The sequence below is a fragment of the Gallinula chloropus genome (genome assembly GCF_964237585.1).
Source record: "Gallinula chloropus genome assembly, chromosome: 1".
Lineage (NCBI taxonomy): Eukaryota > Metazoa > Chordata > Aves > Gruiformes > Rallidae > Gallinula > Gallinula chloropus.
This window is the reverse complement of record NC_140085.1, coordinates 166,808,218-166,824,018: the sequence shown is the minus strand read 5'-3', so window position 1 is coordinate 166,824,018 and position 15,801 is coordinate 166,808,218. Positions and strand designations below refer to the sequence as shown.

The 15,801-nt window shown below is 37.6% G+C and overlaps 1 protein-coding gene across 1 annotated transcript in view; it reads right to left on the bottom strand.

Moving 5' to 3' along the window:
• Positions 1–6,077: 6,077 nt before the first annotated feature.
• RBM26 (RNA binding motif protein 26) overlaps positions 6,078–15,801 on the bottom strand; it is a 54,680-nt gene continuing 44,956 nt past the window's right edge. The window contains exons 20-22 of the mRNA XM_084279100.1: positions 15,294–15,380; positions 11,313–11,426; positions 6,078–6,991 (exon numbers count right to left, since the gene is read on the bottom strand). Of these exons, the coding sequence (XP_084135226.1) occupies positions 6,902–6,991; positions 11,313–11,426; positions 15,294–15,380 (291 nt within the window). The 3' untranslated portion in view covers positions 6,078–6,901. The remainder of the gene's footprint in view (positions 6,992–11,312; positions 11,427–15,293; positions 15,381–15,801) is intronic.

The window sequence follows — 15,801 nt, the reverse complement described above, 5'->3', positions numbered from 1 at the left end:
GACAATACAGCTGTCGTCTTGCATGAAAAAACAGAGTGCATCTTTCTCTCTCTCTCTCTCTATATATATATATACATACATGACCTCCATATAGCTGAATTTTGGAGTTAGGAGGAATGTAACCAAATTTTTGGTACCTGAGCACTTTCTGATACCACACCAACAACTGAAAGGGAAAAGAAAGGAATCTGGAACAAGCCATATTGCTGGCCTCATCATGATTTGTGTGTGTGAACACTGCACATTTGGAGTTCCAAGTGTAGACCCACACAGGCCACTACATCCGGCACTTGGGTGAGATGTTAATAGACAGAAGTACCAGGATGAACAAGTATTCCACGTCGTAGTTGGAAAGCTGCTTCTTGCTGTTTCTCTGCACCAGCTGGCAGGGCTACAGTAGCAATTCTTCGCAGTGTTTAACATGAGCACACCATAAAGCAAAGATAACTGCCCGGAGTGGTGAATTTTCTCCATACCATCTCAGGCTGGTGATTTCTTTTGTAGTTTATATAAAAATGGAGTGTCATCGGCCATTTCTGCCCTTCCTCTGCACACACCCTTTCTGGAGATAAAGTTTTAGCTTTCCACTCGTTGCACGTCCCCTACATATTGCAAAGCATAAACACACACTTATTAACTTAATTAACTGATTAATTTTTACAAAAAAGCTTTGACCAACCAGTTAATTAGCTACCCAAAGTTCTCCACAGCTTCAACTGCGACCTATCAAAACCTAATTCCACTCCCAGAGCAGAAAAGGAGACGGATTCGCACCTCTTGCAAGATGGAAACATTCTTCTGGTTTATTCAGGTTTGAACACCTGGAGCCACGTTTTATCACTGGCACCTAAATCCAAAGAGAAAGACTTTGTTTCTGTTCCCACAAACAGGATTTCTGCTGACGTGGTAGAGATGTATACAGATTTCTGCAAGAAATGCAAATATTAGGATGAGAACTGAAACAGGGAAAATATCACCGGGGTGTTGAAATGGGAGCAAATCACTCCCAGTTACTGTTTCACTTGTGTGGCCATAGTGCCCTCTAGCAGGCGAAAGAGAGAATACAGGATTTTATCTCCAGGGAAAAAAATAATAAACCCACAAAATCAGGACTTCTTTTAAGGCAGAGAAAGAGCAGTTTGCAAATGTGAGGAAGAGCATTTCTTCACATCAAAACCAAGGTATTTTAATGGCAAGGAAACGTGTCTCAGCTGTTCAGCAACAGAGTCATGTAGAGCTGGGATGCCCTGCAAAAGGAGGCTTCTTGCACCTCCAAAGGCATTTCGTGCCCCTGTAGATCATCAGCAACAGGGGCACGATTTTGGCAAAAGGACAGAGATTTTTACAAGCACAGATCAACACACATTTTTGTGAATCCTTTGTTTTCTCTACAGGGAGGAAGTGTTTTGGCTGAAACATCTTTGTCACACAAAATTGCATGCAAGATGAAGAACAAACAATGACCTTTAAAACCTGAAGAAACTTTTCTCATTTCCCTAGAGAGCAAATTATTATATATAGAGAAGAGTTAGTGCATGCCTTAGAGCTGAGAAACTTTCTGTCTAGCTGTGGATCATTAGGAAAACACTTTACAAAAGTTAGCAGTTTTTCGTTGTGGATATTTTGTTTTACCTTTGCATTTAGAAGAACATGAAGCTTAAGAAGCAGAAGGCATTCTTTAGCAACTGGGAAATGGTCATCTTCGCTGTTTGAGTTTTGAGCCTGTAAACAGCATTTCTGGTTTCAAATAATGCCAGTAGCTTGTCAGGAGGGATTGCAAGTACCAGTTTGCTCCCCCTTCCTTTCTTTTTAAGTATATGCCAAATAATTTTAAAAGATCTGATTTATGCATCAAATTACTACCCAAAAATTTTAGGTGAAGCTGCAACATAGGAGTGTAAAATAGCATGAAAGAGTTAAAAAAAGGTAATTGTACCCTCTCTGCATCCCAAAGGTCAGAACAGAAAAATGTGCCCACTGCAGAGGTTTCTCAGAAAAATGAATTTTGAAGAGTACACATGCCTCAAAATTACCCCACCCCCCCCGAGTTGCTAACAGGGAAGTACTAAAATCCAGCTCATCAAGTGGCACAGACAGATTTGCTGAATGTGCTTTTCCAGTCTTTGCCAGAAAAAGGTGAGAAGCTGGATTTGCCTGTTGTGTTCACAAAGCAGGAAGAAGGATCATGGAATTTAAGAACTCAAAATGTAACGTTAAAATTATTATCGAATACCACAGGGTCAGATGAGATGAGTTTTCAAAGACATCGACTGGTCTCAGGATTACAAGCTTACTGCAAGAAGAAAAAACAAATCAGCATGGACAAAGAGTCAACATTCAGGAAAGCTTTAGCATCAACAGGCATAAAACACACATTGAAGGATTTTACGAGTAATGAAAAGATAGTTTTCTTGTGCAGTATGTTCTTGAAACCCCTCTCATTACCATCTATTGGTTAGATCTAAAGAGAATTTAAGTAAATGACTGAAATCTCTGAAGCCTCTTTTTGTTGGAAGTATTTTTGGTGTAAGATCTGGTTGAGGATAAAACATGCAAAGACCTATCAAAATAAAAAAAACTGATAAATACCACAGTATTTAGGTAACTATGTGACACATAAAGGCACACTAGTGCCTTTATAAAGGTCTACACAAGTCCACAAAAACTAAGAGTTCATTTTGACCAAGGATCAGTTTAGAGCTATACTGGCTTAACTTAAAGATGTAATTGGTTTACTTGAAAAATAAATAAATAAAACCCTTGATCAAGAAATTCTGGTTTGTTAGATTTCACAGAATCATAGGGGTTGGAAGGGACCTCAAGAGATCATCGGGTCCAAACGCCCCTGCCAAAGCAGGTTCCCCAAGTTCATTTGAAAATAACCGTGTGCTGTTCACACCAGCGTAGTAAGAAAGAGCTTCTCCCAGAATAGAGTGATGAACAATCAGAATTTCACTTTTTTCCTTCCACAAATCCCTCTAATTTCTGCTATGTATTCCAGCTGCTCTGATCTTAATTCGTTGTTACTTAAATTACAAATTGTAATTAAAGGATTGAATCTGACTGTGTCTTTAGTTGCACCTTTAAAACACTGTTGAATTTACAGTATATGAGGTGTTTTGTTGAAGGTCTATGCCCACTTATGCTACTTTGTGTACTGGTACAACAGCAGTGCAGGACTGGTAAGAGAAAAAAGTCCCCTGCTCTTTCTCATCAATTTCTGGTGTGACCTACTAGTTCAAGAATTTGGGTTTGTTGGGTATTTTTTTTTAAACTTAACATTAAAAATCACTTCACTGAGTCAAACCCAAGTTCTTGTGTATCTTTCTGTGCTCTTTCATGCTTGTGAGAAAACTGATAATTACAAACTGTCCATTCCATCTAAAACATCCTCAAATAAATGTAACTATTGAAAGTTATCCAGGGGCACTAAATACCCTCAGTCGCTTAGGGCACCTTCAAAGTAGAAGTGCCTGAAATTACACAAATACTTTTCAGTGGGTGCTGAAAAAAATAGAAAACATTCAAAAATTCACTTGCTTAGACCTGTTTGTAAAACAGGTCCTGTTCCCTTTGTGTTTCACCAATAACTTGTATTCCTTCTGTGGGTTCTCCAATCTGAAATGAGTTTGGAGGGAAGAAAGAATACAAACAGCACTGGCCACAAGTAACACTTCAAAGTGGTACTCTTGTTACTTGGTTGTTTTGTGGAGAGGCTGTAATATAGTCTGAATCACTGATTACCATTAATTTTTTGTGTGTGTTTCAACCAAATGCTGTTTACTACAATGTTGTCATTTAATTAAATGTCAGATCACCTCTTACTCAAGCCATTTAGCATCTAACTAGAAAAATTACTTATAACTTTTACCTTTTCTTTTTTTTTCCTCAGAAATTCTGAAAAGCTGCCTGGGAAAAAGCAAGGGAACCCCGCTCTCTGTTTCAGACCAGGGACATCCATGTGCAGAACTGTTAAAGAAATACAATGATTTAGCTAATCACAGCAGAGGCACGCTCAGGAACACATTCAGAACCATCAACTAAGTCAAGAAGGGAATGAAAGTCAGCAGGACGCATGGTTTGTTGATTCAAACAAGGAAGGATGCTGCTCCCTCCAGGTGACAGCTCGTTTGACTGAAGGATATGCTAGGAAGGATCTGACTGAGCAGAAAAGACAAGAGTTAGCGAAGTAGCAGCAAAAAAGGGAGGGGAGAGCAGAGCTAGACAAGGAATGCAAGGACAGAGCTAGCCAAAAAATGAAATCTAACCAAGAAAGTCATTTGATGATGACAGAAGTATGTATAGAAACACAGAATTGTAGGGGTTGGAGGGGACCTCAAGAGACCATCGAGTCCAACCCCCAAAGAATCCTTTAGATTGCAGGCAGGACACCGTTCTCTTACGCTGAATGGTGTACAGTCACAGATTAGCTTTGACTGAAACAAACACTTGGGCTTCGTTTCTTAAGATGGGAGCAAACCAAGCCACTCTGATCCACAGCCTCACATGGAAGCAGCAGGGGACAAAATACACAGCGGCAAGAATTCCCTCCAACACCTTTCACTGATGGAAGTTTTGGGGAGGAAGGTAGATTTTTAAAAGGTTTCATCACCTTTAACAAGTAGACATGGGTGCAAACAGTTACCAAAAAAGTCCATCTGGCATGGATGCATTACCAGGCTGGATTCAAAACAAGCAAGCAAACTTGCAAAGCTAAGTTGAAAATTACATGATGCACCAAATTTGGATGAATCATCAGCAGCCCCCGTGTACAGAACAAGCTAGAAGTTGTCATTAGCTACTGTTGACTGACTGCAGTGAAAAGGCAGTCAAAAACTTGCCACCTTAACACACAGCCCTTCCCTGGGCTGTACCTGTGCCCCAAGACAACACACAGAAATCTTCCACTTCCCAGACTGTCAATCAGATCTACTAAATTACTAAAAAAAAAGAAAAGTAGGAAAGCTTGTATTTCTTTGGGTGAACCAAACCAGCTCTTTCAGAGCACTGGATAGAAAGGTTCTTGAAGTAGTTTATTTTGTCTGAAATTCAGTGTAAAAGGAAATCAGTTTCCCAAATACAACTCCTTATGGCAAGATTTAGAACTTACCAGCAGTCAGTTGTGAAATTTCAATGTGAAACTAAGGCTGTACAAAAAATTATATGTACACATTTTCCCAACGAGATAGACATGGACACATGGGCACAGGGAAAAAGAATCCAAATGAGAATAACTAAACAAACTCCCTCCCACACTCTCTAAGAGGTTCCAGGTCTCAAAGAGCCCTGAAATAACAAAAAGTCTCCAGCCAGAGCTCCTCTTACCAGGATACCACCACTTCTACTTTCCTCCATTCCACCCACACCCACCAAAAAGACAAAAAAAACCAGCATTAAGAAAAAACACTGTTCACTGAAGTACTATCTCCTCCATCTAGTTGATAAGTGAGACAGTGGTTTTATGCTGCACTCCTTAATGAGTTGATGGGGCAAAAAATAAAATAAAATAAACCCCACAACTTTTAGTACCTAATACGTGTATTTTCTCTTGAAAACAGACCAGAAGATGCCACTTTCTGATGAAAGATGCCCTTTACTGCAAAGAACTAGGTAGTTCCCCTTGCTAGGAAGAGAGGAACTTCAGACCTCACAGAAAAGAATTCCCCATCACAAAGAGCCAATTAAGTATTTCTGGGGAGTAAGAACTTTAGCATTTCACATGTGTATGATTTTAAGTGATGAATATATACTATGGTGTGAAGTTAGTATCTGCTGAGTATTATTACTTTTGAAATGGAAAAGTGTAACCACAGAAACACCGGAATATAAAAGATGTAACAGGGTGTGTAGTCAAAGTTTTAAGAATAATACCTACTGAATATTCCACTTCCCCTAATGTACTTTTCAAAGTCAGACTTCAGTACTGCACATAATTTTGTGGTATCAAATTTTCTTCTACAGCTGCACAGTGCTGGGATACAGCATAAACTCCTTATTACTGGAATATTATTCTATTGTCCATTTGTTTTAAATCAGTCTGAAATTCAGAAGACATCCCAGGGTTTTTTTATGCAGAGTATACCCGTGTGTAAAAGTAAAGGAAACATCATTATGTCAATGTTTTTACAAGTGATAGTGATTAGAGCTCCTTTTGTGAATATGGGGGTGGGGGTTGCCATTTGGAACGGTCTTATTTCTTTTCTCTTTTTTTCTTTTTTTTTTTTTTTCCATTATGAAGGACCATTGCCTTAGCTTTTTTGGTTATTGCTTTTTTTTTTTCTTTTTTTTTCTTTTTTTTTTAAGACCATTCCATTTCTTTATTTTTTAACATCTTAAAGTCATAAGGACTTATATGCAAAGCAGTCATACACTTTATCATTAAAACCCATAGGTAAAATACGTACACAAATCCAACAAAAGGCTAGTACATAGTAAAGCCTAAGCATACTACTATGCAATATTATGAATACATAACTTTAGAGACTTCGGTTTAGTACTGTTATCTATTCATTTCTGAAAACATTCACAAAGATTTTAAATGCAAATTTTTCATTCCGTATCTGGAATAGAACAAAAATTACCTATGTTATAACAACTTTTGGTCATTTGTGTTTGACCAATTCAGTAAATTACAAAGAACCCAAAGAATTCTGTAACTTTCTGTAGAACTATGTAATAAAAACATTGCATATGTTCCTAGTATGATGTCTTTAGCAATCATTTACTGAAATGTAACTCAAACATCAATCTCTCAAAACGTGTAACCGACCAGCTGCTTTTATAGTCTATATCTGAATCCAATTTCATCACAAAACCCCTTTTAATACAAAGATGCAGAAGTACATTAGGTAATACTAATGCAACACAGGTGCAGTTATAGCATTGTCATTTATCAGTTGAATCATCTTCTCCATGAACGAGATTCATTATCTTCCTCCTCTTCATCATCATCTTGAAGCAGCGAGTCATCCACCAAAGATTCTTCCTGAAACTTCAAGAGAAAAAAAACCCATGATATTCTATTGATCTTTTAACATTTCCTGACAAAAGGCAAAACACAAAACTCTGACGCTTGCAATTTAATAAAGAACAATATTGGCTTTTAATTGTAAACAGTAATGCTTTCAAAGCAGTACACTACATGTGTATGTTTATATCCATATATTAATAAATGGCAAAGAGAACACGTGTTTCTCCTTTTCAGAATGATCAGGACACATGCACATCTTACTTAAAAAGCTCTCCTGATTCTTCAGCATACAATACATGCCCAAGATGCAATGTTCCCATGAAACTTAAAGATGTGACTGAAAACTAATGTTCATTTTTACACATTCAGAAAAACTGCATCTGTTTTCATTCAAGAGCTAACCATCCTGTGCCACATTATTAAACAGGTTTAATCTGAGAGATTCTCATTTTGACAGCTTCATCAACCTCAAAACCATTATAAAGATTTAAAAGCTCCAGGTGGGGAGTCAGGTATTTATAGAAATTTAGACAAAATGTATTAACGCATTTCCAATTGCTTTCAGGAACAACATAGTAGCTCAGCAGACTTCACAAAACCATTAACATTTCAGGTCGGCAGTTACACGCTTCAGAGGGGCAAAGTTTAGGAAACAAAGATAAACAGTGTGTTGCTTTAAATTGTGTCCACATATAGACACGGGGTTGTATACATAAGCTATCCCTTGTCTCAAAACCTTTTTGATGATCCCACCTAACACAGTAATTTCAGCACTAACTGAAGAAAGGACTAAAAACATGTCCTTCCCTAGCAAAGTTCTTGTAAGGAACTGACTGAAACCCTTATTCCCTCCACCCCCACCCTGTCTTATGCCACCTGAGGGGGGGAAAAGGGAGAGAAATCATGAATAAATTTGAGTCTGCATAGAAGAGAGGGAGAAGGGGAGGTGTTTTAAGATGTGGTTTTATTTCTCATTACCCTACTCTTGTTTCTCTGTGCATGTAGTATAGTGTAAGAAATTATATAGGGTTTTTATTCTGTTGAGCCTGCTTTGCCTGTGATGCTGATTTGGAATGATCTCTCCCTGTCCTTATCTCAACTTCTAAGCCTCTCAATATACATCTTCTACCTTATCCAGCTGAAAAGGGGAGTGATAGACCAACTTTGGTGGGTATCTGGCCTGCAGCTAGGATCAAAACACCACAACTACAGAATTTCCAAATTCAACAGGAGTTGTGAAGGTTGATTACTTAAGTTAGGAAACCTGGAGAGATGTGAGGCTCTAGGGTAAAGAAAGCCTAGAACTAAACCTTCTCTTGTTTTACAAGATGGAGAAACTACCATCTTCATTAGTTTTGCCTACAGAAAGTGCCCTGTAAACAGCAGCTCTGCCAACACCTGCCCTGTCTGTCAATGTATGCCTGGGGACTCTGAGCCAGACTAAACCACAGAAGCTTTCTGCTGACTTCACCTATTCCCCTGGCGTTTAGATGTCCAGCAGGCTAAAATTCAACAGTGCTGCCAAAAAAGGAGTCCTTCTGGGCAGTGCCCAACACAGAACTCCGAGGTACACAAGGGTGAGTGGTAGGCAGTAGGCATAATCAAAAAGCCTGGAACAACTTCCATATAGGGCAACAACTATAGGGACACTCTGGCCTGGAGAGAAAGTACCTGGGAAGAATCCATATATCAGTGAAAGTGAAGAGAAAATAATGGTTTTCTTTTTCAAGTAAGATCAGAACATCAAAATTAAACATGCAGGTGGCACGTCCCATACAAAGATACTTATTCTTTGTAGATACAGTTGAACAGTAAAATTCTCTATTGAAGGGCCCTATAGATGCTATTCAGATTCCAAAGAAACCAGACAAACTCAAGTTGTACCAGGGGAGGTTTAGATATGATTCTATGAACTGTGGGCACACAGAAACACGAGACATTTTGCATCCACAAAGAATGTATGATCGAAAAACAGGCCAGTGACTGTAAGAACCCACCCAACCCACAACCCTGCATTAAGTACCAAATTTTAAACAATAAAGCCGTATGAAATTTCTTCTATGCAACTGGTTAAACTTCAGCACATGAACACCAAGTTCTGGAACTCATCCATCCAGGACTTGGGGATCACAGCATTATACTTCAAATACTAACTACATGCTAGAAGCAATACATAGCTCACAGAAGGAAAGAATGGCATTTAAAGGCAAACTTTCCCAAGGATTACTGAATAGAATTCCCTGTTTAAAGAAATCTGGTGAAGGTTAGGAGGACTAATTCAGTTGTAGAAAAATCAAAATGTAATTAAATCTCGTAATACAAAGACAGGAAAGCTACATATATCATGATTGTTTTGAAAATTATAAACAGGGATATGTACATCAGTCATGTTAAATAAATAAATATCAATAAACACTGGGCCATGTAAGAATCCAGCCACAGCAGTAAAAAAATTTAAGTAAGCAAATATTTTTATATTACACATCTTCTATTGAAAAGATTCTAGCAAGCACACAAAAGCATTAACAGCTAGAATGGTTGATCTGAGCTCAACTCCTATAGATTTTCCACAAGAATAATTAGCCAAGGAATGACTGCAGAAACAGTCCAGAGACAAATAAAACTAGTTAAATTACAAAAATTCAGATCAAGAAAAGTGGGGGAAAAATACATGGTCAGAAAAAAAAAATCTACATTAAAGCTAAACATTCAAATTATGATATTATTTCTCAATAACAACCCCCCTCAGTTAATTCTTCTATTTAAATTTTGAAAATATTGGAAGTTTTAGATGAAGCCAGTGAGGGGGGGTAGGAGGGTGTTGAGTTTTCTTTCTATACCTGTTGACTCCTGTCAAGAACAACGATCACTTAAAATCGATGTAACCTGCTATCACAAGAACTTCTCATCTGACAAGATGCTGTCAAGCATCGAGGCCCAAGGCCTTTGTAAATCTGTCCATTCCCTCTGACACAGCAGCCAGCACATTTAGCATGTTACTATGCTCATTCCTTTTCCACCACTACTGTAACCTCAGAGGTTACCTCCTACATTCAGTGTCCTCAGGTGGGGTTAAAAGATGAATCTCACTCTAGCTCACCTACCAATGAATCTGTACTTTCCTTCATTTACTCCACTGAAGTGTTTGCATATCCCTCCATGCCCTTCCTTAAGGTGAAATGGAGAAGCTCAGTGAAACAGTTATTCAATGAGACCTCTCAATAAGGTAAACTCCTTGCAGCAACAAACATTGCTGTTTGTCTTCACAGTTAATACATCCCTGAAGTGACAATATATCTAAGATGCTCTGAAGATCCCCCAACACAGCTTCTGTTTCACTCACAGCTCATTACTGTCTGACTATACTTGAGGTTTGCATGTACAAGGAGAGTAGTATTTCATAAATCAGAATGCCCAACATGAAAACAGAGAACACACAGTGGTGGAGGCAGTCCACCTGTCTTCAGCTGACATGATGAAAAGAAAATGAGCATTTTTGGAGACAGAAAGCAAGTAGACAAACTGGCTTTCCTAAAATGTACAAAGCTAACCAAATTTGGTTATATCAAAACATTCTGATGATGTTGCCTCTATGGTATTTCTGCCCAAATATCATAGGAAAAAGGTACAGACAAAATACTATCACTGAGTATGTCAAAGTGTGCTCCTACCTCACCTATTGCATGGCAATTATGTACATACACTTAACTGACAGTAAATGAATTAGGAAAACGATTGCATGACTCCTTCCCCAAGTGCAATTTATTTTTCAGAATTCACAAAAAAGTCAACATTTTGAGTGTAATGAGTTAAATACATGAAGAAATGTTGCCCTACTATTGCTAAATTAACCATTTAAGGTTATCTGGACAAGACTTTAATATCTTTCAGGCACCTCGGTGAAGACTAACACTCAGGAAGGGTACTTGAGATCTCTGAAGCTAGTAAATACTCTAAATTATCCCTTCACCTATATACTCCAAGCCATCTCTCTCTCTCTCTCTCTCTCAAGGAAAAAAAGAACCTGAAAGTTGATCCTGTACGAAATGAGTGCCTGAAGTAGATGGTACAAAATCCGCAATATCACTCATGCAAGTTCAAACCCATCACTTCCATTTTCTAGATATATCCTCTAGATTTCTTTGTTGTGTAAGGAAACACTTCTGTAAGGAAAAGTAATATATCTGGACTTTTAACAGCCCAGAAAACAAGTAATGTATTTATAGATACATCCAATCTATAATATGAGATAGATTCAGAAATAAGTATGAATCAACACATAATTTTCTTCTGAAAAACCTATATTATTTCATCTTAAATAAAAAAGAAAAAGCAAGCTTACTTCTTCTTCATCAGGTTCAGCTTCTTCTGTTTCAACAGCTGACATATTAGCAACAGGCTTGTTCCATGCCAACTTTAACTCCTGTCCTTTAAAACGAGATCCATGGATTGCGGCCTAGAACAAGGTTAAAAGTTTTAGTTATGCATTTCTGTTTTCAGGAGAAAAAAAATTACTTCAGTAATACTTAAATACTGGAAATAAACCAACAGCCTGCTTCTTCAAAAGAAAATACAAGTTGTAATACATTTGTAATGCATTACTGTTAATAGGTCAAAACAAAACAACTTAATTCACACATCCTTGCAGGGAAAAGATCAAAGTATATTCAGAAGGAAATAAGCTTGGAAAACCACAAAGCATTTGGTGATGTGGGTAACATACTGAACCAACACCTTCCTGGTTTTTAATGCTACCTTGATGGGCTCTTCACCTTTCAAAGGAGGACTCAAAACTCTTAATGCATGACCCACTCTAAGAAGAAAGACATCCCACAAATACAAGTGATTTAATGTATTTTTAAAAACCCAAACAACTAAAAAAGCCCCTCTGTGATTACAACTTAATCTACTGGAAAATGTTCCGCTTCCTGTAAAGCCCTTGTAATTGAAATGTAAAAATTTTTAACTTATGGGATATTCATGCCTTTCTAAGTACCAGCTGCATTAAGTGGCTGCTTTGGAAATAGTATGTTCAAATTAAAGTAACATGAATGAGCATAAATCAGCGTTAGCAACATTCAGAAGTAACCGTCACGGTCACAAAAGATTTATAGCACAATCTGAAAGCACAGCATAATGTGAAATGTAGAAACAATTACATGTCCAATGACATCTGAACATGAATTGTGTGATATTAAAGTCCCCAGGTATAAATTTTAAATCTGTACATATAAATTTATGATAAATTTAAAAGATTCTATGCTTATTAAAATGCAGCTCAGGAGCTTTTTTGTCCGTGGTCTCATCACAATGTCACACAACTGGAATTTTTAAAAGTACTTATAGGTGACATTTAGGTCCTGAAACAACTTGTAATCTTTGGAAGAAATTACTACTACATAAAAATGCAACATTTCACAACAGGGAATCCTCTTCTTTCTAGGCTGGAACATATATGGCCATAAAGCTTAGGCCTATTTTCATTTAAGAAGGTAAAATATTAGCTGCATTTACATCACAATTGGCCTCAGCAGAGGTTTTTAATGATTACCTTCTACAACTTCTCCAATTGCCAGGCTTAAAGTCTGCTTTAGTAGTAAACACAGAAATTCCAGTGGAAATATATTTAATACACAAGAATATCTTAAGGAAAACACAGATTTGACTATACTTGATCAAACACAAGTTTTCATAAAATTTTCATTAAAAAATGAAGATGCAATTAGACACAAAGTCATTCAATAACTAAGTTTTAACGCTAACTAAAATGTGGACATCTCATATCAATCACGAATTCTCATCCAGCTAAAAAATCCCCACTTTCTGAAGCATATTCTGAACCTTGAATACAGCTTGAAAACCCCATTTTTTCAGTTTGGGAGTGATTTAGGGAAGTACATAACGTTGGCCTCAACCTTCCACAGAAACACAGAATGGTTTGAGTTGGAAGGGACCTCCAAGATCACGTAGTTCCAACCTCCCTACCGTGGGCAGAGACACCTTCCACTAGGACCAGGTTGCCCAAAGCCCCATCCAACCCGGCCTCAGACACAGCTTCAAGGACACAGATGAGGATCCACAGATTCTGTGGACAACCTGAGGGCTGTGAGGCACTAGAGTAATTTCTTCCTTGTCTCTAACCTAAATCTTCCCTCTTTCAGTTTAAAGCAATTACGCCCTGTCCTATCACTACACTCCCTGGTAAATAGTCCCTCCTATTTCAAAGCACAATTTTATTCCTTCCACTTCAGGTGTATTTAAATATAGCAAAAAAGAAAACTGGTGAACTTTAAAGGCTGTGTGTTTACCACCAAGTATGACCCTGAGGACTAGTGGCATGTCATGGCTTACATGACGTATGGCTAAACTGTAATATCCCTATAGCAGAGAGGAAGGACACAGTCACAGGAGTCTGCTGGGAAGAACCAAATATATTCCACTGAACATACCTGTATCTCTGTCTTCCCCCCCGCCCATCCTTCTTCCCTCTCTGCACTTCCTTCTTTATCAGGTGCTTCCTATTTCTATATTTCTATGTTTGGTTCCAAAATATTACTTACAGCTTTTTGGGTGCAAAAAATTCAGCTAAGGCTGAAAAGATTCTCCATGCCAATTTTTAGGCAAAACAAGTTATAGCAGTAAAAACTTTATTTTGATGATAAAAAAGTATCCATAGTAAGATACTTCCAAGGTCCTTGTTTTGACTCATACTCCACCTGGCAGAAATAAAGACTTTATCTGGATAGTCAAAAAAATCAGATTACTGTTCTTAGTGACCTATTTTTATCTTCAGGAAAGCAGGTGGTCTTCTCAACACTGGGAATATTTCTTATGTAAACGACAACATCAAAGAATTTGAAGTTGCAAAATGCAGTACCCTGTGTCAGGAAGCACTAAAACTCCAACCTTGACTCAGTCCATGTGTAAGCATTCTAATTACGACAGCTTTTGTCTGTGACCAGGTTATTTCTTGTTCTCCACAGAACTTCTGTTCACTGTTAACCGTGTTCCTTCACTACGGTCGCACAGTATTGTTTCTCTCTATCAGTCAGTATATACCACATACCATTAATTACACTTTTCTTTTTTCAGAGTAATTACCATTTCCATACAGTTAGTGTTAAACCCTACTGTACCTAAGAGTTTAACAGAATTTCCATGTTTCTGTAAAACATCTGTGATCTTGTTTCCCAAAATATGTAACCATAACAATACTGTAAGTGTTCACAACAATGCCACTGGCTTAATCTGCATTGTAATGATCAGCGTATCTGTCAAATCACATCACTTACTGGCATATTTTGTATGCCAATAAGGCATACAAAAATAGAAGAGCCTGGCCAGGTATGAAAATTGTGTTCAATAACTCCAGAAGATGAGCTTTCTGCAAAGTCAGAAACTTTGTGCATAACATAAATATCAAGTGAAAACTTTTACATATAACCATACCATAAATACGAATCCATTCTTTCTTGAGTCCCTATTATTTTCACTCCTTTCCAACAATGACGCAAGGATTTTAAGGAAAACAAATTCATCTGCAGTACAACTGTGGTCATTACTTTGCACAGGTTCACATACTGCCTATGCCATGGACTGAAGAAAGCAGGAGTTCCACTGAGCCAAACGCTGAAAGTCTCAGTGATCCATAAGTAAGGATGCTGAATTACAATATATCTCACACTCTGGATTTTAATCTCTAAAAGAGCTACTTCTACAATTTTATACTTCTGTGATTTCCTGAATTTTTAATAAAAATGCTTAAAAAAAAAGGGGTGGGGGGAAGGAGGAAAAAGAGAGAACAGGAAAAATAGAGAAGAAAACAAAAAAAACCCCAAAACAACAAAATAACAACCAAAAAAAAAAAAAAGAGAAAAGCCCATAACATCAAATCACATTTACACCATCACAGGTTTCCATACAAAGGTAAATCCAAATGATTCCGAAATAAAATATACAGGTTCACTCCACAGGATTATCAGTGAAATTTCAGGCAGAAAGTGAGGGTACCAAGTGTTCAGGTGAAAACAACTGGCAATTAAATAAAGATAATCCAAGACATTCAGCTTTCAATTCCCAAGCGATTCTATTAATTTCTCCCCTACAGCCTGTATTTAAATTTCTTATAAAACATCCTCATTTCCTAAGGATTTCAATGATAGGCTGTTCTGTTCAGATTTGTTTAATCTAGAATTAAACTTATGTGTCAGACTTCTTTTTCAATGTTTTTAACTAATTGGCAGTATTAAACTTAAATATGGAAGCATAATGTAATTAGAAAGTAGCTGAATGTTGCAGAATATTTTCAGCAGACTATACTCACAGCTTCAGCTTCTGCTCTTGTCTTAAATGTAATCACCGCGTGGAGAGAAGAGTCATCAATCTGGCAATCTTCAATTTCTCCAAATTGCTTTTAATAAATAAAGAAAAAGCTTAGTGAAATAGTTCTCCAGTCTGCTATCTTAGATCAAATGCCCTCAGAAATCATACAAGGTTAGAACAGTCTATCTTTCATAGCCCTAATGCTATGGTACCCTAAGGTACTTGGCTTTACAAGGAATAATGTTACTTTCACTTGCACTGCTATGCTTTTCCTGATCATAAGCATACAGGTATGAAGTAAAACTTCCCTTGGTCAGAAAGAAGAGATCTTGAGATGATTCCCTTAATCTGTTATGAAACTTGTCCACCTGAGATTTATTAGACACAGGGACTGTAGAGACATTCTCAGAACTCAGCATCTGAGGAACCTGACACATCTATTTCTTTAACTGTCTCTATGGCATTGTTCCCTCTAATGCTGCCATCCCTGTGAGCTGCAATACCCAACA